At 45.5% G+C, this 23,214-nt stretch overlaps 1 protein-coding gene across 1 annotated transcript in view; it reads left to right on the forward strand.

Moving 5' to 3' along the window:
• The first annotated feature begins 13,540 nt into the window (after positions 1-13,540).
• The window catches only part of MAP3K9 (mitogen-activated protein kinase kinase kinase 9), an 86,150-nt gene continuing 76,476 nt past the window's right edge, over positions 13,541-23,214 (forward strand). The window contains 3 exon segments of the mRNA XM_032245737.1: positions 13,541-14,020; positions 14,022-14,266; positions 22,299-22,712. Coding sequence (XP_032101628.1) covers positions 13,791-14,020; positions 14,022-14,266; positions 22,299-22,712 — 889 coding nt within the window. The 5' untranslated portion in view covers positions 13,541-13,790.

Consider the following 23,214-nt stretch of genomic DNA (forward strand, 5'->3'; position numbering starts at 1 on the left):
AGGAGAGAGGGAGGGGGAAGAAGAGAGGGGCGAGCGAGAAAGAGGTGGGGAGAGGGAAGAGGAGACGGACGGTGCGGGGGAGGTGGGAGAGAGAGAGGAAAAGCAAGAGAGAGAGCGAGGGGTGAGGGGAGAGAGAGGGAGAGATTGCGAGGGGAGGCGGGGAGAAAGGAAAGAGGGAGCGAAAGACAGAGAAAGGGGGAAAAGCGAGAGAATGGGGGAAGAGAGAGCGAAGGGAGAGAGGGAGAGACAGAGGGGAGGGCGAGGGGTGGCGGGAGAGAGAGAAAGAGAAAGGGGGGAAGACAGAGAGAGAGAGAAGAGAGAGAGAGAAGAGAGGCGCGCGCGCTGGTTGCCCCCGTGAAGCCCTCAGCTCCGCCAGCCCGATTCCCGCCCCCGCTGCCAACCCCGCGTCCACTTGGGGAAACTGTCCCTCCAGTACCGGAAAGAAACGACTCAACGCCTTCCAGAGGCGCGGACGCTGAGCGCGGGACGCCACGGCCCCGAAGCCGCCAGTGACCGCAGCTCCGACCCACGGCGGGGGGCCGGCCCCAGCGTGGGAGCCGAGCCCAGTGCCCTTCCACACCCTCTGCGGACCTAGCGCGTTCTGGGCCCGACCTCCCCGCGGGGAGAGAACAGCGCCTGGGATCCTGGGGCCCGGGCACCGACCGAGAGCCCGCCCCGTCCCCGCGAAGAGGGGCAGAAGGGGACGGGCGGGGACAAGGGGCGGAGGGGGCCCGGAGTCTCAGTTGGGAGGGAGTTACCAGAAAGGGGGTCGAGGCAGCCTAAGCCTCCGCGCGGAGTCCTGGAAGGCAGCCTCGGTAGCTCGGTGCATTTTACACCAAGATAGGCCGCTCCCGGCAGGGTGGGGGGTGGGGAGGGAGGTCCTCCCGTGGATAAATCAGAGAGCCGAGAATAGATTCTGACTCCGACACACGCCACCCCTGCTTGCTTAGTGGTTCTGCGCCCCGCTTTTTATACGAAGTGGTAATTCAAAGTACCTAGCGCATAAGTTTTTGGTGAAGATTGAATGGGAAGGGCAGGTGAAGTCCTTGGCACAGGCCCGGCACACCGACGGAGGGACCCAAGAATGTCAGTTCTTTTTGCTGTTATACCCTCCAACCCCAGCTGTCCTTTCACAGAAGCAAAGCAGATAGACACCAGAAGACACGGTGCGAAAGTTTGGCTTGTTTAACATAAAACCCACACTCCCTGAGGAAGTGCCTTCTGAGTGGGAAAGGCTTTGGAGTCAGAAGCAGGAATCCCTGATTGAATATTGAGCTTCTGTTCCTTAGTACTGTCTTAGCCACACTGAATAACCTCCCTGAGCTTCTGTTTCCTTATTAGTAAAATGGGCTAAACAGGTCCCGACCAGGTAGTACAATCCCTTCTGTCTTTATTGAGGGCTCAATATGTTCTAGGCACAGTTCCTAGGGCTGCCTCTGTATTATCTCAGTTAATCTCTAAGCTACTTTAGGAGGTAGTTACGATTTTTTAAAAATTCCCATTTTGCACTTGAAACTAAGACTTAACAGAGAGACTAAGTAAATTACACAGTGAGTCATGGCAGAACTGGACAGAACTGAGATTCAATGCAGGCAACCTGGTTACAGAGTCTGTAATATTTTTTTAAAGAGACAAGGTCTTACTCCCACTCCCAGGCTGAAGTGCAGTAGCCCAGTGGTGCCATAGCTCACTGTAACCTTGAACTCCTGGTAGCTGGGACCACAGGTGTGCACCACTATATCTGGCAAATTTTTTTAATTTTTTGTAGAGACAGGGACTCACTTTGTGGCCCAGGCTAGTCTTGAACTCCTCAAGTGATCCCCCTGCCTTGGCCTCCGGAAGCATTGGGATTACAGGCGTAAATCACTATGCCTGGCCTCAGAGTCAGTACTCTTAGTCAGTACACCGGCACCTGTCTGTAAAAGTGTTTTCTGAACTCTAAAATACTATTTACATGTTGGCTGTGATTACAGTGAGTGCTACAGTTGGTATGTCGGTGGCTTTGTCTTCGTATACTAACGGAGAGAATGTCTATCAGTACCAAACCGACTGCCTAGTACTCAGTAAGTTCTCTCAGTCACTCTGTCATCCCTCTCCCACATCCCAAAGAAGGAGTGTGCCCATCCAAAAAAATGGCAATTCCATCACTTACAGAGCAGGGGCAGAGGGTGGAGTATAAAATAATGAAGAGACAGATCATGAAGCTGCCTGACCTGGGCATCAACAAAACCCAAGGTTGGGAAGTCTCCAGATTGGAATCTCCCCTACTTTTCATTAAACACAAAGCACGAGTTTCCCTGATGTTCCACCGGCCCAACAGGTTGCTCTCTGGGGCTCCCACTGACTTCACAAGGGTCCCATCCAGTAACATAGAGAACAGGCAACTGTCTTAAAAGGCCTTACCAGTGTCAGGAGACTCATGTCTCATGTCTATGAGCAAAAGATTCACAGCCTTCAACTAGGTAAGGCAGAGCCATTTAAAAGGTCTCCTTGAGTAGAAATCTGGAAAACCACATTAGAAAGTATTTTATCATTTGAGTCTGAATATTTTCTAATCATTATTGTGCTCTTAGTCATTTTACGGAGTTAAGGTTTTCAGAAATTAAACTGTTGTCATTTAACAGTTGTTGAATGAATTCTAGACCTACGTAATCATGCCCACTTGACATCTCTACTTAGGTATAGAACAGTGATCTCCAACTCATCATGTCTAACATTAAACTGCTGTGATTTGCCCCAAACCAGCTTCTGCATTCTCCACTAACGGCAGTTGCTCAAACCAAAACCCTTGAAGTCATCCTTGACTCCTCTCTTTCTTTTATCCACTTTCTGATTCATCAGCAAACCTGGTTGGTCTACTATCAAAATATATTTCTAAATTCTGACCACTTTTCACCATACCTGTTGTCCCTTCCCTTATCTAATTTGCTGTTGTCCCGTGACAAGCTTATTGAATAGTCTCTTCTTCTCACAGTCCCGGCACTTGGTTTTCTGAAGCCTGTTGTAAACCCAGTAAACCCAGTGATCCTGTTGAAAAGGCAGACCACACCACTCCTCTGTTCACTGAAATCTTCAGTGCACCAGGCTCTTACTACCCTTCAGTAGTAAGGGCTACAAGCGGTAGCTTGAGTTTGCTATCTTTTCTTGAATACACAGGAATTTTCCTGTCTCAGGACCTTTGTGTTACTATGCAGTTTGCCTGCATACAGATATAGGGGAATGCTCTTCCCTTATATCTGTATGGCTGGTTTCTGAAATTCTTCCAGGTGTCTTTACTCAAAAGTCACCTTGTTGGCTGGGTGCCATGACTCACACCTGTAACCCCAGCACTTTGAGAGGCTGAGGCAGGCGGATCACCTGAGGTCAGGAGTTTGAGACCAGCCTGTCCAACATGGTGAAACCCCATCTGTACTAAAAATGCAAAAATTAGCTGGGCATGGTGGCATGCACCTGTAGTCCCAGCTACTTGGGAGGCTGAGGAAGGAAAATCATTTGAACCTGGGAGGTAGAGGTTGTAGTGAGCTGAGATCGTGGCACTGCACTCCAGCCTGGGCCACAGAATGAGACTCTGTCTGAAAAAAAAAAAAATGGTTACCAGTCCCTGTGTCAAGGTTTTCTCTGGCCACTCCAAAAAGTGGCCCCTCCTAACATTTCACATGCCCCTTCCTTTTTTTTTTTTTCTTCTTTGCATTTACCCCTCTCTAATCTGATATGTATTTTAGTTGCTTACCTTATTTGTTTCCAATATTAGAACATGAGCTTTATGAAGGGAGGAGATAAAAGAATTTTTGCAGGAAGGGATTTTTGTTTGCTTTGTTCACTATCTTATCTCTAGTGCCTTGAACCTGACACGTAGTAGACACGTGTATAAACATTTGGTGAGGAAACGAATTCGTAGAATAAAAACGACGGGCCGCAAATTAGCGTGGACCTTTTGGCAAGTCACTTATCCTCTCTACACTTCAGTTTCTTTGAATGTGAAATTGAGTGTTGCACAAGACAGTTCTCAGTTTCCCTCCAGCTATGTGCAGACATTCCTGAGTTAACCTGAAAAGCTGGGAGCAGAAAGGGTCTGAAGATTTGGGTTCAAGCCCCAGTTAACATCACTTGCCTGAGTCTTAGTTGCCAAACAAACAAATTGAAAGGGCTCCACCCAGCGACCACGAAGGTTATTCTAGCTCTTGAAATAAACTAGAAAAAGTGTCATTAAAAAAGGAAAAAGGCACCACACCCCTGAGTACCACACGGTGGCGCAATGGTCCGCCTTTGTCTCTGAGAGGGCACTGCTATGCCAAGTCCGTTATGAAACAGCCCCGACTACCGTGCAATGTATTATTCAGTCAGCTGTGACGGTTGCCCATTCCTCAGATCTTATTGGTTTAAATAACAAAAATATTTAAATTGATATTGTTTTAGATAAGAAGGCACAAATCTCAAAACCAAAACAGCTTATGTTTGAACTCAGTCTTGCCAATATGATGTAAAGACCAACCTTTGCCAGGAGCAGTGGCTCACGCCTGTAGTCTCAGCACTTTGGGAGGCCAAGGCAAGCGGATTGCCTGAGATCAGGAGTTTGAGACCAGCCTGCCAACATGGTGAAACCCCGTCTCTACTAAAAATACAAAAATTAGCTGGGCGTGGTAGTGGGTGCCTGTAATCTCAGCTACCTGGGAGGTTGAGGCAGGAGAATCACTTGAACCTGGTAGGCGGAGGTTGCAAGTGAGCCAAGATTGCACCACTGCACTCCAGCCTGGGTTACAGTGTGAGACTCCATCTGAAAAAATAAGTAAATAAATAAAATAAAGACCCAAATGTTTAAAAAGCTGAAGAAATCTAAGTCTATGTCAGGTGAGGGGTGCCACGGCCATGCTAACTTAGTTCACATATCTGTCTGCACATAACCAAGAATCTCCCTCCATGAGGTAGGAGAGGTGGGAAATAAAGGGACTGTTTGGGTACCAAGACCTTTTGTTTGCTTGGAAGAGGCTATTAAAACCTTTAGGAAATAAAAAAGACTGTGAACCTAAATAAGCCCTTAACAGGAGTCATTGTCATTATCGTTACTTATTAGCAGTGTCATCCTCAGGTTCTGCTTTCCTTCCTCCACTATCTCTCCAACTAACAATAATGCTTCTAGTTTGAATTTTGTATTTAAAAAGATAAAAGTGATTTTGTAGGTCTTTATTATAATTACACAAATATCACATGGTTATTTTTGCTGTAGGAAAAATAAAATGAAAGTGCCATGTTTGGCTACCTGTCCCCACCCCTACCTCCTGTTGAATTGTAATCCCCAATGCAGGAGGTGGGGCCTGGTGGGAGGCAGTTGGATCATGGGGGCAGATTTTTCATGAATAGTTTGGCACCATCCCCTTGGATATGTGAGTTCTCGAGAGATCTGATTGTTTAAAAGTATGTGGCACATCCCCCGCCACTCTCTTGTTCCTGCTTTCGCCATGTGATGTGCCTGCTCCCCATTGCCTTCTGCCTTGACTGGAAGCTTCCTGAGGCCTCCCTAGAATCAGATGCTGCTATGCTTCCTGTAAAGTCTGTAGAATCGTGAGCCAGTTAAACCTCATACCTTTATAAATTACCGTGTCTCAGGTATTTTTTTTTTCTTTTTGAGACAGAGTCTCGGTTTGTTACCCAGGCTGGAGTGCAGTGGCGTGATCTCAGCTCACTGCAACTTCTGCCTCCTGGGTTCAAATGATTCTGTTGCCTCAGCCTCCCAAGGAGCTGGGACTACAGGCATGTACCACCATGCCTGACTAATTTTTGTATTTTTAGTAGAGACAGGGTTTCACCATGTTGGCCAGGCTGGTCTCAAACTCCTGACCTCCGGTGATTCACCCACCTTGGCCTCCCAAAGTGCTGGGATTACAGGCGTGAGCCACCATGCCCGGCCAAGTATTTATTTATAGCAATGCAAGAACAGCCTGATACAGAAGGCACTAAAAATTACCCATGCTTCACCACTTAGACAGAAATAACTGTTAAGATTTTTATATTATCCCCCAACACATGTGTAATCATATTTTATAATAATTTTTTTCACTACTTTCATTTATCATTATACTGTACACATTTCCACATCATTAAAATTTTTCGTTCATCATCAACATACTTTTTTTAAATAACCTGTTTAAAATCGACAAATAAAAAGTATATATATAGTATACAACGTGATGTTTTAACATATGTATACATTGTGGAGTGGTTAAATCAAGCTAATTGCCATATGCTTAGCCTCACTTATTTTTTTGTGTGGTGAGAACACTTAAAATCTACTATCTTAGCAGTTTTAAAGTATAAAATATATTGTTATTAACTATATTCCCCATGGATCACCATTCACAATAGGTCTCTTCATTCACCATTCACAGCAGATCTCTTGAACTTATTCCTTTTTTCTAACTGGTAACCACCATTTTCCTCTTTTTCTATGAGTTCAACTTTTTTTAGATTCCACAAAATCTATTCCATAAGGGAGTTTATGTGATATTTGTTCTTCTCTGTCTAACATACTTTTCTAACTAGAAAATCGAAATATTTTAATGGTAGAAAATGCTAAATAGTACAGGACAAAGAAAAAAGATCACTCCTAATCTCATAATCTAGATTAGTGATAATTGCTGTTTACCTTTTGATAAATTTATTTCAATAATATTGATGCATATATATTTTTCATATTAGAAACATATACAGTTTTCTCTTAATTTTTCAAATTTATTTAAAATTTAAAAATTACAACAGATTTCTTTTTTTTCCTACTTAACATGATTATTTTCCCAGTCATTTCATGTTCTTCAAAAACCTCAATTACAGGAGTAATTTTCTCTTTCCTGAAATCTCTTTTCTTGTGATTGGATCTGTTTGAGGTCCTTGATGGAAAGGCTTTAAATGAAGTCCTTGCAGATTCAGCATGGTTGTAAGCAGTATACAGTAATTTCAGAGGGTTGTCCCATGGGCTCACTCTGCAACCAGGCTGGATGAAGCAGAAATGATTTGACCTTCACTCCTTAATTAAAGGCTCTGATCATTGTAAAAATGCAACTTGCTCTCCAGAGATGCGGCATTCCAAACAGCCCCCTATAGTTTATTGCTTTTCTGAACTGAGGTATTCCTAGGAGATAGAAGAAGAAGAAAGATTTCTTACCTTTTTGGTGGTTCAAGCTGCATTAACTCATAATTCCTCATAGAGGAATTAAAATACAATCAATTGTAATAACATTTACAGTTTATTAAGCACTTATGATTATGTATTAGGCAGTGCCAGGAAGACCTCTTACTGCATTTCACCCTCACAGCAACCCCATTTTATACAATCTTGTGTTACCAATAATGAAACAGAGGCTCAGAGAGGTGAAAGGCCTCCCACAGTCATGACAAGTTGATCAAGAACTCAAACCCGGGTCTGATTCCAAAGGTCTGTTCCATCAGCCCCACCACACACCTGCCCACACCATTTGCTTAAAATCATATTTAATGCAAATGGAGATTATGAATCAGGAACTAGGGCTTCTTTCCTGAAATGGTATAACATCAGAGGTAAAAGTGGTGGGATGGCTCTTGTAGAAAAGGTCAAAGGGGCCAGGCATGATGGCTCATACCTGTAATCCCAGCATTTGAGGAGATAGATGGAGGCACAAGGATCACTTGAAGCCAGGAGTTTGAAGCCAGCCTGGGCAACACAGTGAGTCCTTGTCTCTACCAAAAAGTAATACAATTAGCCAGGCATGGTGGCATGCCCCTGTAGTCCCAGCTACTCAGGATGCTGAGGCAGGAGGATCCACTGAGTCCAGGAGTTTGAGGCTGCCATGTGATCAGTGAGCTATGATTGTGCCACTGCTCTCCAGTCCAGGTGACACAGTGAGAGCTTGTTTCTTAAAAAAAAAAAAAGGTAAAAGTCTGCTTGAGGGATTTTTTTTTTTTTTTTTGGCATCAAAGTACTAATTTTAAATATTTCCCAAGAGAATCAAGGAAAGGATGACATTCATTAACTAAGTCATAGTCTAGGCTCAAATAATAACAGTAGCTGTATGCTAGATTGTATGTTAAGCACATAACATATATAAGATAGGTACAATTATTCCTAATTTCCAGGTGAGGGATCTAGGGCACAGCGGGGTTAACTTGCCTAATGGCACACAGTAAGCATAGATTCAAATTCAGTTAGAAGCCTAGACCCCAAACTCTTCTTTAGTCTATGACACCTTCTTCCCCTCCCTTCTTTCCCTTCTCTTCTCTTCCCTTCCTTTCCTCTCCTTTCCCTTCCCTTCTCTTCCTTCCCTTCCCCTTCCCTCCCCTCCCCCTTCCTTTTCCTTCCTGTTTCTTTTTCTTCCTTTCTTTCCCTCCCTTCCTGTCTTCCCTTTTTCCTTCGCCCTTCCCGTCTTCCCTTTTTCCTTCGCCCTTCCCTCTCCTCTCCTTTTTCTGTTCCCTTTTTTTTTTTTTTTGAGAGAGAGAGAGAGGGTGTTGCTTTGTCACCCAAGCTGGAATGCAGTGGAGCAATCTCGGCTTATAGCCTCAACATCTCTGCTCAAGTGATCCTCCCATCTCAGCCTCCCAAAAGCTAGGACCACAGGCACCACCATGCCTGGCTAATTTTTCTATTTTGTAGAGATGGGGTTTCACCATGTTGCCCAGGCTGGTCTTGAACTCCTCAGCTCAAGTGATCTACCCACTTTGGCCTCCCAGAGGCCTCTGTTCCTTTTTCCTTCCTTCTCTCTCTTTCCTTTAGGGAAAACCCTGGGTTCAACTTCCAGTCAAGAGGACTGGGTGTAATTAAAGGGTATTTCTAGGGGGTAATGGGCAGGTGAAAGAAGGAAAAAAATATGTTGATTATTTGCTGGGTGTGAGCAGCATGCTAAGAGCTTCTGCATCTCCTGTCTCATTTAATCCTATAAGCATCCATTAAAACCAGGTTTTATTATTACGCCTACTTAAAAATGAGGAAACTGAGGTTCAAACAGGTGCCTTGCCCAAAGTCACAGCATTTTTAGAAGACAAAGCCAGGATAAACCATAATCTGTTGACTTAATTCTAATGCCAACTTGCATCACGGATTGCTATTTTTTCCCTACCTTACGCTATACTTTTCAGTATGGCAGAGAAAATGTTTCATTTTGGGGGTGACATCCACCAAACCCCTCCTCAAAATCTTCATAGTGGTAAAATCTCGGTAATTCCACTTGACTTTCAAAGTCTTTTACAATGAGCCCTTCTTTTATTTCATCACTTTTATATCCCGTCACTCCCTTTTTTGCATTCTCTCCTCTTCTCTGGCTGAAATTTCTATTATTGCTACTCATTACATTAATTTCTTTCTTTCTTTTTTTGTTTTTCTTTTTGAGACAAAGTTTTGTTTTTGTTGCCCAGGCTGGAGTGCAATGGCATGATCTTGGCTCACCACGACCTCCACCTCCTGGGTTCAAGCGATTCTCCTGCCTCAGCCTCCTGAGTAGCTGGAATTACAGGCATGCGCCACCACACCCAGCTAATTTTGTATTTTTAGTAGAGATGGGGTTTCTCCATGTTGTTCAGGCTGGTCTCGAACTCCTGATCTCAGGTGATCTGCCTGCCTCGGCCTCCCAAAGTGCTGGGATTACAGGCGTGAGCCACCATGCCCGGCCCATTACATTAATTTCTATTTCCACATCTTCTATTCTCTATTAATCAAGTTTTATATATCTTTCAATGCCCAGCTTAAGCATCTATCTCTCCTCATCCATTCTAGTCCTCAGGGAAGGCAATATTTGATCACTTCTCAGCCCTACTCAAAACCTTTCAGTGATAACCTTTTATATGCTGAACAAAACCAAGGCTTCTTAGGCTAGGATTCAAGTCAGTCATCCAGTTGCAAATAAGTACTGAGAGTCAATTATGTACTAAGCACTCTCTAGGTGCTGGGAGAGCTGTGGAGAGGCAGACTGGTTCCTGCCCTTATGGTGAATGCACTAGACATTAAATAATTACAAATAATCAATTACATAATTACTAGTATGAATCAAGTAATTACAGGGCCCTCTACAATCTGGTCTCAACCTATCTTTTCAGAGTTCTTTTTCATCCTTTTATTCCATCCAAATGGCCGCCCTTTCCATGCTTTCCTACCTCTGTGGCTGTACCCATTCCCACCCTCCTTTCCTGAACACACTCTTCCCTGCTCCACCTCGTGCCCCCCCAGTATCAGTTCTGGTTCTGCTTGTTCCATGCAGCCCTGCCAGACAAGTTTAGTCTGAAAGATCTACCCTCATTTGAATTCCTAGCACTTATCCATTCAACAAATATTAACTGAATGACTTGTTGAAATGTTTGATGAATGACTCTTTATGAGATTCTAAACACATGTTACGGTATTAAAGATTTAAGTTGTGCAGGGAATTAGAGTTTTCCTATTGAGAAGGATCAATGATTTTTCTCCTCTCTTCCCAGGGAGAGGGAAGGAATTCACGAAACTAAATAGTAGAACATACAAAATAATGGAGAAGCAAAATGACAATAAAGTTACCCAATTACTCATAATCCCACTACTTAGAGATCCACCACTGACATTTTTCTCTGTTTAGTACTTTTTTTCCTGTTTCTGTTGTGCTGTGTATCTACAGTCAGTTTGTAAAACTCTTTTTCCCCCCAAGCAAAAAAAACATTTTTTTTGAGATAGGGTCTTGCTTTGTCACCCAGATTGGAGTATGGTGCATCGAACACTGTTCACTATAGCTTTGCCCTCCTAGGCTCAAGCAATCTTCCTTCCTCAGCCTCTTGAGTAGCTGGGACTACAGGCTTACGTCACCAAGACTGGCGAATTTTAAATTTTTTTCATAGAGATAAGGGTCTTGCCATGTTGCTCAGGCTGGTCTCCTTCCTGGGCTCAGTGATCCTCCTGCCTCAGCCTCCCAAACTGCTGAGATTTCAGGCACATGCCACCATATCCAGCCCCAAGTTAAAATTTTATCAAGACAATTTTTTTCTTATGGCCTTTAAAAAAAACACAAAATACCTCCACCCCACTTCCTTGCTCCCTTCTGCTTGAGGAATGGTTTTGTCTAAAACAAATCCTAGAGAATTTATTCAGACTCACCTATATCTTTTCCAGGTCATGAATCCTATATTTAATAAGAACCTGAGCATTGTTTTAGGGCCTTAAATAGAAATCGTTTCTCAGGATGTTACTCTGGATGCTTTTTAGAACAAACCTCATCTCTCTTGAAGACCTTAAATGTGTGCTCTGACTATACAGTGTGGTCATATTGATGAGCAAACCACAGAATGTCCAAACTATGAGGACATAGGATATCTTCCAGTTCACACCCCTCACTTTAAGAGAACAGCATTAGGGCACCTGCCTAAAGTCACGCAGCTGCCTAGTTACCTTTCCAAACTGCCCCACTGTCTTTAGTTTGTGAAATAATAAACCCCAAACTAAAATTCAACAAAAGCACTCACTCTTGCTAAATAAATCATGTCTATTCCTACCACTGAAGGAGAAAAGGTAACAAAGTTTGGTAGACCTTTCAGCACTGGCTTATTTAGAAATTTCAGAGGGCTAGGTGAAGTGGTCCAGGCCTGCAATCCTAGCACTTTGGGAAGCCGAGGCGGGCGGATCACTTGAGCCCAGAGTTCAAGACAAGCCTGGGCAACAGTGAGACCCTGTCTCTACAAAAAAATAAACAAAATTAGCCAGGTGTGGTGGCACGTGCCTGTATTCCCAGCTACAAGGGAGGGTGAGGTGGGAGGATCACCTGAGCCTGGGATGATGAGGCTGCAGTGAGCTGAGATTGTGCCACTGCACTCCGCAACAAAGTGAGACCCTGTGGCCGGGCGCGGTGGCTCAAGCCTGTAATCCCAGCACTTTGGGAGGCCGAGGCGGGTGGATCACGAGGTCAACAGATCGAGACCATCCTGGTCAACATGGTGAAACCCCGTCTCTACTAAAAATACAAAAACATTAGCTGGGCATGGTGGTGCGTGCCTGTAATCCCAGCTACTCAGGAGGCTGAGGCAGGAGAATTGCCTGAACCCAGGAGGCGGAGGTTGCGGTGAGCCGAGATCGCGCCATTGCACTCCACCCTGGGAAACAAGAGCAAAACTCCGTCTAAAAAAAAAAAAAAAAAAAAACAAAGTGAGACCCTGTCTTAAAAAGAAAAAAGAAAGAAAGCAGTTATCAGAGAACCTTTCTTATTGGAAGTGAACGTTGGTATGATAGGATTAAAGCAAGAAGACACATTATGGACCTCCTATCTCTTTCTTAATGTTCAAAACACGGGGTATAGCAAAAGCACATAGGAAAAGGTCGTTCTCACTCATGAACTCATCATCCGCTTCTGCGCTTACTCTGCTTTGGTTCTTCTTAATCTGACCTCTATAGATTTCACCACGATGCAAGATGTAATTCCATCAGGTAAAAGAAGCCTAAGGAACCGGGTGTGGTGGCTCACGCTTGTAATCCTAGCACTTTGGGAGGCTGAGATGGGTGGATCACCTCAGGAGTTCAAGACCAGCCTGGCCAACGTGGTGAAACCCCATCTTTAAAAATAAATAAAAAAGAAGCTTAAAGATTTCCGAAAAGTTGGCTCCCTTCAGACAGACCAAGCCCAATTCATGGCAGCGTTCCCAGACTCAGTTTGAAACCCAGTAAGGTGGTCTCTTGCCTTTCTGAATTCTAAAAAGAGTGGCATTGGATCTCTTCCTATAGGAATCCAGGAGAGTGCGAGCTGTGGTGCCGTCTTCATAAAGGTAAGAACTTTCAGACTCATAAAAAAAAAAAAAAAAAAAAATGGGAAGAGCTGTAGTGTTCAGAGTTCTAATGAACATCCCAATGGGCCTAAAAGGCTTCAATAGGAGATGAAAGGTTGCGGGTGAGAGTGGCCCTCTAGGTTGGACTAGGGCAGAGCCAGATCCATGAGAGGGGAGAATCCAACTGTAAAAGGGGTCTGGGGAAGAAAGAGCTCTGTGGGGTGTGCAGCCCAGCTCGCTTCCCCTGTGCCTACTTTCAGAAGCCCCTTTAGGATGGAGAATACCGGTGCTGCCCAGTGCAGCCCCTACCCATCCATCGCAAACAAAGGCAGCGGCCTCCCTTCCAGCCTTTTTAGTCTGAATGAAGGCTCAGTATTACCTTTTAGGGTCCACCCTTCCCTCCTCACGCACCCAGTGAGGCCGGAGCCTCTTTCTGTCGGGAGGTGCTGAATTCTCCCAGGAAACGGACAGGTGCCGCGGGCCAATGGTGGGAGCTGCGGCGGGCCAATCGGCAGGAGGAGTGGGTCGACCTGGGTTGGAGAATGAGAGAGCCTGCAAAGGGGGCGGGCACGGTGCGGCGGCGGCGCAGGGAGTGAGACGGACCTGCGAGGCTGCCCCAACCACTGCGGAGGAACCGGGGACGGGGCTGTCGCAGCCAATAGGAAGGCGGCGGGCGCGGGGCGGGGGCAGGCGCGGGGCGGGCCCCCCTCGGGTCCGCAGGGCTTGGGCGGAGCCAGCTCGCGTCAGGTGGTCCCGGCGGGCTGGCGGCGCGGGGGGCGGGGCGCGGCGAGGAGAGGAGAGCGGCGGCCGGCGGTCGGCGGCGGGCACCGGCTGCGCGAGCAGGTACCGGCGGCGGAGGTGGCGAGGCCGCCCCCGGGGGGCGAGCGGGCAGGCGGGGACTCGGCCCGCCCCGCCCCTGGGCTGCGCGGGGCGCTCGCGCTAGGCGGTCTCCTCGAACCGCGGCCACAGCCCCGGCGAGCCGGCTGTCCCAGCCCCGCCAGCCCGGGCCCTACCTGCGGCCGCCGTCGGGGGGGTTCCTCCCAGCTCTGCGGAGGCGCATGAACAATAGGCGGCGGCGGCTCCTGCGGGCGGCGGCGGCCCCGCACCCTATGGATCGGCCGCTCCATGGAGCCCTCCAGAGCGCTTCTCGGCTGCCTGACGAGCGCCGCCGCTGCCGCCCCGCCGGGGGAGGATGGAGCCGGGGCCGGGGCCGAGGAGGAGGAAGAGGAGGAGGAGGAGGCGGCGGCGGCAGCGGCGGGCCCCGGGGAGATGCGCTGCGACGCGCCGCTGCCCTACTGGACGGCCGTGTTCGAGTACGAGGCGGCGGGCGAGGACGAGCTGACCCTGCGGCTGGGCGACGTGGTGGAGGTGCTGTCCAAGGACTCGCAGGTGTCCGGCGACGAGGGATGGTGGACCGGGCAGCTGAACCAGCGGGTGGGCATCTTCCCCAGCAACTACGTGACCCCGCGCAGCGCCTTCTCCAGCCGCTGCCAGCCCGGCGGCGAGGACCCCAGTTGCTACCCGCCTATTCAATGTAAGGCGAAGGCGGGGCCCGGGAGCCGGGCGGGGAGGGGTAATGACGGAGACCGGGGGCGGGGTGGAGGGGCGCTGTCGGGGCAGGGGGGAGCCCTCCGCGAGGGCTAGAATGGGGGTGGGCGGAGGCACGGTTGACCCGGGTGTGGGTGGCGCACGCGCTTGGGCAGCCCGGGCTTCGCTTGGCGCACTCAAGACGCCGCAGGGCCTGTCCACTCCTCAGGCACTTGGGCTTCTTCACCTTCATTTGGCACCGAAGCAGTGGCTCTCGATTTCCACTTTCTGAAGTCGCAGCCTGAGAATCTGTCTGTTCCCCAGTCCCTTCCTCTGTTACCTTCCCCTCTCCCCGCCATGTCCAATCTGGAAGTGTTTATGGCAAGCTAGTGTTTAGTGTCCCTAGCCTTGGTCGCCAAATTTGGGACCTTGCCACCACCTCTTCTAATACCTGTCCCCGCCCCTTAAAGGCATGTGCTTTCAAAGAGATGGGGGTGTCTCCCGCAGGGCTGGGCCAGCTCACCAGTCCCGGAAGCCTGTGTGAACTCAAGGCTCAAGTGCCTGTAAAATGTCGGGTTGATTTCTTGGATCCTAATCCTTGTATCTCAGAAGTTATACGTTTAGGAGTCTTACTCATTTAATGTGCTAAGAGATGTGTGTGTCTGGAGTTGGGGTGGGACAAGTGATGATCAGAGAGGGAAAAGTATGTAGTTCCCCCATGGGAGATCAGGATTGCAAGGTACGGTGGCAGAATCCCAGTCCCTTGACAGTGAGGCTGTTCGGGAAATACATTTTCTCCTTTCTTCTCTCCCTAGATCCTTGCCCATATTTGGAACTGGCCAAATCATAGGGGGACCATGCTCAGGGGTCTCTCCCAGGGCCTTTCTGCCAGTGTCCTGGTTTCCGTCAATTTTCCAGGAGCCCTGTGTTTCATACCCTGTAATGAAATCTGTGTTTTTACAAGGGAGTTAAATTGCCATTAGAATCCCTTACTCATACTAGGTTGTTTCAGAAAAAAAACATGTAAATATCTCTTTAGTGCAGTTTACACTACTTTGTATTTGAGAGTTTCCATAATCTTTTATCTGTTAAAAAGGTATTGTTAATATATATTAATTACTGTTTATTCCTTATTTTGTATACTTTCATCTTAATTGATTTTTTAAAATGTCATTAGCAAGGACCAACTTTAAATATTTAGTTTTAAAATTTCCTTTGTAACAATTACGTTTCTGGCCTTATTTTTTACCTCAGCAGTTGTGTTACTTTATCTTAAGATGTGTGTGTTTTTCTTTTTTTTGAGATGGAGTCTCGCTCTGTCACCCAGGCTGGAGTGCAGTGGCGCAATCTCAACTCACTGCAACCCCTGCCTCCCGGGTTCAAGCAATTCTCCTGCCTCAGCCTCCTGAGTAGCTGCGATTACAGGCGGCTGCCACCACGTCCAGCTAATTTTTGTATTTTTAGTAGAGATGGGGTTCACCATGTTGGCCAGGCTGGTCATGAACTCCTGACCTCAAGTGATCCACACGCCTCGGCCTCCTAAAATGTTGGATTACAGGCATGAGCCAAAGTGCTTGGCCTATCTTAAGATTTTTTTTTTTTTAAGAAACTAGCATGTAATATCAAAATCATAGCCTCTTCACTTGTTTTTCAGCTGTTCTTTTTCTGTTGGTGTTTTGACTATCAAATTGATGTTCAAATCTTTAGGTTCCCCCTCTCCCTCTCATTCAGTTTAAAACTTCATATTTCTTCATTTTGATCTTTAAAATGCCTAGAGGTAGCAAATTACTTTAAGTTGTTTCCAGGTACTACATCTTTTTGGCACTAGTTTGGTAGGCTGAAGGCTAAGCATCCTGGCATAATGTTTTGAAATAGTGTTGAAAATGAACTTGGTTATATATTGGAAGAAATATGAATAGCCTGGCATATTAGAAAACAGTGTCATTTTAAACATAAGTCAGATTTTGATTCTGTGGGTGAAGTTTTGTGATTTTGTTTTCTGGGGCAGCTAATGTCAGAGTAGAAGAGGTTCATGATCAGGAACTCAGTTTCTTTAATATCTTGTGCTCTGGGTGCCGGAGCAGTCAGGAGTGAGTATGACTTAGGCTGAAAAACTGTCCACAGAGCCACACTTTCCAACAGTGTGATACTTCTTCATTAGGTGGCCAGGACTTATCTTCATTGTCATACAGGTTACCTTGGATAGAGTGGATTCCTAAATCTGGAACCCAAATGTTGAGAAAGTAGGAAATAACTTGTTCTAATGGTAAGAATTGACTTGAAGAATATGGCATTTGAAAGACCTGGTATATTCTTTTATTTGGCCTCACTAGGAGTTCTGATTTTGACTGGAATTAATTTCTGATAATTCAGAAAATTTAATTTCAGTCAAAAACTGATTATTGAGTACCTAGTGAATGATAGATACCCTATACTATGTTAAACACCAGGACATAAAGAAGTGATAATATGAGGAGGTGCTTATAAGATACGTGAGGGAGATGAATGATGTAAATATAAAACTTCAGTGTAGTGCCTTGGTGAAGATGCAGTGCCTTGGTTCATCAGAAGATGAACATGGGCTGTTACTGATTGGTGCATCTCTCTCATCTGTGTGCTCCACCAGATCCGTTTGTGTCACTCAGAAAGCAAAGATGATTGACAAACCTTGTCTCCAAAGACTTGGGATGAAATTGAGCCACTGACACCTCATCCCCAGAGTTACCCTTTTGAACTTCCCCTCTGAGCATGTGTTGTGACATTACATTCTGGACCATGAGTAGAAGACATTAAGTCAAGTAATAGTGTTCAGCTTTAGTTTCATATTATTGCTTCTTAAAGTGAGAATTTACCTTCAAAATTCATTAAAAAAAATTTTTTTAAAAAAATTTTTAGAGACAGGGTCTCACTTTGTCACCCAGGCTGAAGTGCAGCTGCGTGATCATAGCTCACTGCAACCTCGAACTCCTGGGCTCAAGAGATCCTCCCACCTCAGCCTCCCAAAGAAGCTGAGACCAGAGGCCTAGCCAATTATTTTTATTTATTTATTTTTTTATAGAGATGAGGTCTTGCTTTGTTGCCCAGTCTGGTTTTGAACTCTTGGCTTCAGTCAGTCCTCCCGCCTCAGCCTCCCAAAGTATTGGGATTACAGGCATAAGCCACTATGCCTGGCCTCAAACTATTCAAAACAGAAGAGGAAATTACCAAATATCATGACAAAGAAAAGATAGAAAAATGATATTATAAATCATTTTACATTCATATAGTGCTTTAATGTCCTTAATCTCCTCCATTGTAAGTACCTGTTAGAGTTTAACTGTCTATGAATTACAACTGTAAATAACCCAGGAGCTCACCCATCTTCTTTATTATAGTGAAAGATGAAAAATGTATAGTTCCAAACTCATTATCTTGGGAGATACAATCTTAGGTATTATATGAAAGTTTCTCTTACAAGAGAGTTGTTTCTGTTTTCACACAGGGTATACATTAAGGATATTAGTTTTAAGCTTTTATTATCTACATCCACTAGAAATAGGAGGACATATTTTCAGATGTACTTAAGATTTTTGAGTGAAGTGTATGCCATTCACTTACTCAAAACCCACCAAAATGTGCCGTTAAACATTCAGTTTTCAAGCATATGATTGAGAGGGAATAACATCTTGACTTTAAAAATGGAAGGAATAGGTTGGGTGCGGTGGCTCACACCTGTAATCCCAGCACTTTGGGTGGCTGAGGTGGGCAGATGACGAGGTCAGGAGTTTGAGATCAGCCTGACTAACATGGTGAAATCCCGTCTCTACTAAAAGTACAAAAACTAGCTGGGCATGGTGGTGCATGCCTCTAATCCCAGCTATTCAGGGGGCTGAGGCAGGAGAATCACTTGAACCCAGGAGGCTGCAGTGAGCCGAGATTGTGCCACTGCACTCCAGCCTGGGCGACAGAAAGAGAATCTGTCTCAATTAAAAAAAAAAAAAAAAAAAAAAAAAGGAAGGAATAAGGATTTATTCCTGGAAATATCCTTCCACAGAAACTGAAAAATGTGCTGAATGCAGCTTGACCTGATTCTTAACTTAAAACCAGGCCTTGACTCGAGCAGGGAAGGGAAGGAGAGCCCCACAGACTCTGCGGCAACTGAAGCTCTAGTTCCTTAGTTCCTTAGTTCCTGTCCCAAGGGACTGAGCAGGGAAAGAAAAAAAAGGTCCCTCCTCCCTCCCTTCTTCCTGGGTTCTGCCTTTTATCTGTTTGAAGGCTGTGTTCTATACTTTTCTTGGAGTCTGGTCATAACATTTTCTTAACTAACTAGCAAGAACCTGAGATTTTTAGTGTTCTACCCAAAGAGAGGTTATTGCTTTCCCTTCCCCGCAGAGGTTTTTAGAGGAGCTGTCCTTTCAGCACCCTAGTACCAAGTCATATCCTTTAAATCTCCCTGCATTTATTTTTTCAATCCCTCCTGCATTTAAATAAATGTTTAACACCTACTGTGTTTTACAACTATGCTTAAGACTGGAGGAAAAAAGGGAGGGTACAAGAGAAAGTACAATAGTATATTTCCCTTAAGGAGAATTCAGATACTCAGTCGAGGAAATAAGATAACAGATACAAATTTGTTAAAGAATCACACATCTTTTCATATGTGTAAAAGCTGCTAGAAAAACATGAATGTTCCTTCCCTCCATGACTAAGAAGACTCTTAACATGTATTTCTCCAAAAAGGTTTCTAATCTTTCTTTATAACATAGGCATATTTTTCTCATTCATGTAGACGACATCAGGCACAAAATAGTAATCAGTCAGGATTCATTTTGGGGCTCAGAAATGCTCAAGCTATTTTAAGCAAGAAAGAGATTTAGCATAGGAAATTCAGTGCTTGCAGAATTGTTGTAAGGGCTGGGAGACGAGGCTCTCAGCCGGACCTATGTGAACAACTCCCAGAACGTAGCAGAGCTGGCCCACTTGCTCAGCTGCTATTCGCTAATTGGGAAGATACAGAAGCAGGAGCTGCCATTGAAGCTGTTGGCTTCAAAAACACCCTGGTGTATCTGCAGCCCAGAGATTAGGCAACCATTTGGCTATGAAACATTCCTCTCCATGTCTGCAGACTTAGTGATTGGACACCAACACGCTGTGGCAGAAAATCCCCCCTTCTCTACAGCTGCGCTAGCAGGGAGAAGCAGCAAGAAGATGGTCTTCATCTCACTTCTGCCTTTCAAATCTTGTGCATCTAATTAGGAGAACTTAATTTGCATTTAGAACTTTAGCTGTAATGGAGTCTGGGAAATGTGGTTTTTAGCTTCCTAGCCTCTGTGGTACTGAAATTTATGCTAGAAGGATTTTGGAATGGATGCTGATTGCTAGTCTACAATATTCTGCAATGACATTCATTCTTCAGGAAGACTGCTGGGTAAGGTGATAACCTTTTGAACAGTTGGAATTTTGGGGTTAGGATGGGCTATATTTTTTGTATATCTAGAGACTATACACTTAACTTATCCTCCTAAGAGTTTTCTTTGTGCAGACTGCCAGTTGTGTTACAAAATACAAGTGAATATTAGCCCCAGATGGGATAGAGGTATTATAATTAAACAAGAACAGATTTTTTTTTTAGCACCACCAGCGTCTGAGTGGAGAATGGAGGCGTCATGGGGCTGGCTGAGTAAGGAAGGGAATAGTCAGCAGCGGGCAGTTCCTCTTTTGGTCTTGCCAAAAGTTCAGAAATATATCTGTGTTTTCTTAGTTTTTTAGTAAAGTGTGATTATTCTCTGTATTTGTTTCAGAAGGTCCAGTTCCAGTTCAGTTTTTTTTTCTAGATCTGAATTGGGTTTATTTCCTACTGAGGTAGTGTGTTAGTCCATTCTTGCATTGCTATAAAGGAATACCTGAGGCTGGGTAATTTATAAAGAAAAATAGTTTACTTGGGCTCGTGGTTCTGCAGGCTGTACAGGAAGTTTGATGCCAGTATCTGCTTGGCTCTGGTGAGGCCTCAGGGAGCTTTTATTCATGGTGAAAGGTGAAGTCGGAGCAGGCATGTCACATGGTGGGAGCCAGGAGCAAGAGAAAAAAAGCGGGGAGGTGCCATACTCTTAAAAAACCAGATCTTGTATGAATTTGAGCAAGAACTCACTCATTACTGTGAGGAGGGTGCCAAGCCATTCATGGGGGATCAGCCCTCATGACCCAAACACCTCCCACCAGGCCCCACCTCTAGCACTGGGGATTACATTTCAACATAAGAATCAGAGGGGGCAAATATATCAGGTAGTATTTTTTCCATTTTATTTCAACGATCTGGTGGTCACCTACAAAATGTTTGGCATGGCAAGTGCAGTGGTAAATGAGGCAGACAGAATCTCTGCCCTTGTAGGCCTCACAGTCTGGCCTGGACAACAGGCATTGAACAAGTAATTAAGTAATTGTAACCTTGATGACTCTTGTGGAATGGAAACTGCCATGGAAGTGTTTGATAGGGGCCTGACCTCGTTTGGTCTGAGGGATGGAGAAGTTCCACTGTGAAACTGATATTTAAGACCTGAGGTGTAAGTATGAATCAGTCAGGTAAAGACAAAAAAGAATATAAGATAGAGAACAGGTTTTATGTGAGAAACAAAACACACTTTGCTCATATAGCACTTAATACCACATGTAGCTTGATTTATAATCACTGGCAGCTATTATTATCTACCCATTAAAACCTTTCCACACAGAAAGAAATATACAGTCAAATACCTTAGGTCCAAACTCTGTGTTTGGGAAGGAGAATGATTGTGGGTGGGATACAGAGACCATCAGGGCTTGAACTGAGGCACAGATGACTGCTGGGTTAAGATCTCTCTAATGAGGCTCCTTTCCCATGTGTTTCAGTCACCAGGTCCTGGTAGAACCAAGTTCTGAAAGTCTCCCAAATTGACTGTGTACCCCCCATATTCATTGCTGCTGAGGTTTAGACCTCTGAACTGCAAGGCCTCCTTAAAGGGTCCTTTTGCTGTTGGGTCTCTGTCTTCCAGGTTAGTTTCCAGCAACTGCCAGAGTTGGTTTCCTTTCTAAACTACAGGTCTAACAACATTCTTTCCTGAAAGATACATGACTCCTCTTGTTTACAATGTGAACTTGAAGCCCCTCAGAATGGCTTTAAAGACATTTTCTGGCCTGGTTACCCTCAACAAGGTTTTGAGCCTCGTCTCCAATCCTGATGCACATGACCCGGCCCCAGCAGACTCCCTGGAGTTCCTAATAATATACCATGTATTCCCTGTTCCATGTTCTTGGCTTCCGTCCTTCCCTCTGCCTGATTGTCCGTTCCTACCCTGATTTCCTTCATTGCCTGAGATCTCTCCTGCTCATTCTTTAGGGCCCATTTCAAATGTTACCTTCCCTGAGAATCCTTTCCCCACTCACCCTCTCAGTGCTCTGTGCTGCTGTGGGAGTTAGTGATTTTCCTAAGCCTCTAATCATACTTCTGCAGAAGCTCTTCTCATCCTATGGTTTGGTTGTTAGGTGTCTGCCTTGGTACTGAGTTGGGTGCTTCTCACTACTGAGCACACAGTAAAGCTGAATAAGTCTCAAAGAAAGGATCTCGGCCAGGTGCAACAGCTCACTCCTGTAATCCCAGCACTTTGGGAGGCTGAGACAGGAGGATTGCTGAGCTCAGGAGTTCAAGACCCGCCTGGGCAACATGGCAAACCCCATCTCTATATTTAAATGTATTTTTAAAAAACTAAAAAAAAAGGATCTCCCCCATGTTCCCTTTAGTTATAATAGTTGGTTTTGGTACAGATTCTGCATAATTTTCTAGGCGGGATTTTTTTTCATGAATATTTATAGAACGCCTACTGTGTGATGACTGTCACTAAGGAAAATGCAAAGGAAAATAAGTTAATTGCAGTTCCTGCCCCTATGGAATTTACTTTATAATGGGGAGACAGAAAGGCCCAGTAAATAGACAGCCTGCCCTGTTTACCCATCCAGGTAAATGAATGGTTAAATATGGTGTTTTCAGGATGTTTTTGACTTGCTTCTTTTTTCCTTCCCTTTCTCAGTGTTAGAGATTGATTTTGCGGAGCTAACCTTGGAAGAGATTATTGGCATCGGGGGCTTTGGGAAGGTCTATCGTGCTTTCTGGATAGGGGATGAGGTTGCTGTGAAAGCAGCTCGCCACGACCCTGATGAGGACATCAGCCAGACCATAGAGAATGTTCGCCAAGAGGCCAAGCTTTTCGCCATGCTGAAGCACCCCAACATCATTGCCCTAAGAGGGGTATGTCTGAAGGAACCCAACCTCTGCTTGGTTATGGAGTTTGCTCGTGGAGGACCTTTGAATAGAGTGTTATCTGGGAAAAGGATTCCCCCAGACATCCTGGTGAACTGGGCTGTGCAGATTGCCAGAGGGATGAACTACTTACATGATGAGGCAATTGTTCCTATCATCCACCGCGACCTTAAGTCCAGCAACAGTGAGTATGAAGAGATGGGGCTGGAGGGGCCCAGAGCAGTTGCAGATGCATTCCATGACGCCAGTAGGAGTGGGTTCCTGGCCGGGTATGGTGGCTCATGCCTGTAATCCCAGCACTTTGGGAGGCCGAGGTGGGCAGATCACCTGAGGTCAGGAGTTTGAAACCAGCCTGACCAATATGGAGAAACCCTGTCTCTAGTAAAAAATACAAAATTAACCGGGCTTGGTGGCAGATGCCTGTAATCCCAGCTACTCAGGAGGCTAAGACAGGAGAATCACTTGAACCCAGGAGGCGGAGGTTGCGGTGAGCTGAGATTGTGCCGTTGCACTCCAGCCTGGGCAACAAGAGCGAAACTCCGTCCCAAAAAAAAAAAAAAGGTGTGGATTCCTAATGGAACCTTAATGGGCAGTGAAACTCCTTGCTTAAACACATTCCATCCTTGAATTGAGATGTAGGGGGTGAGATGAGTGCCAAGAAAGATTGGTTTAGGAAGAGAGGAATG

This window comes from Sapajus apella, unplaced genomic scaffold (genome assembly GCF_009761245.1).
Source record: "Sapajus apella isolate SASKATOON/1434 unplaced genomic scaffold, GSC_monkey_1.0 scaffold59, whole genome shotgun sequence".
Taxonomy (NCBI): domain Eukaryota; kingdom Metazoa; phylum Chordata; class Mammalia; order Primates; family Cebidae; genus Sapajus; species Sapajus apella.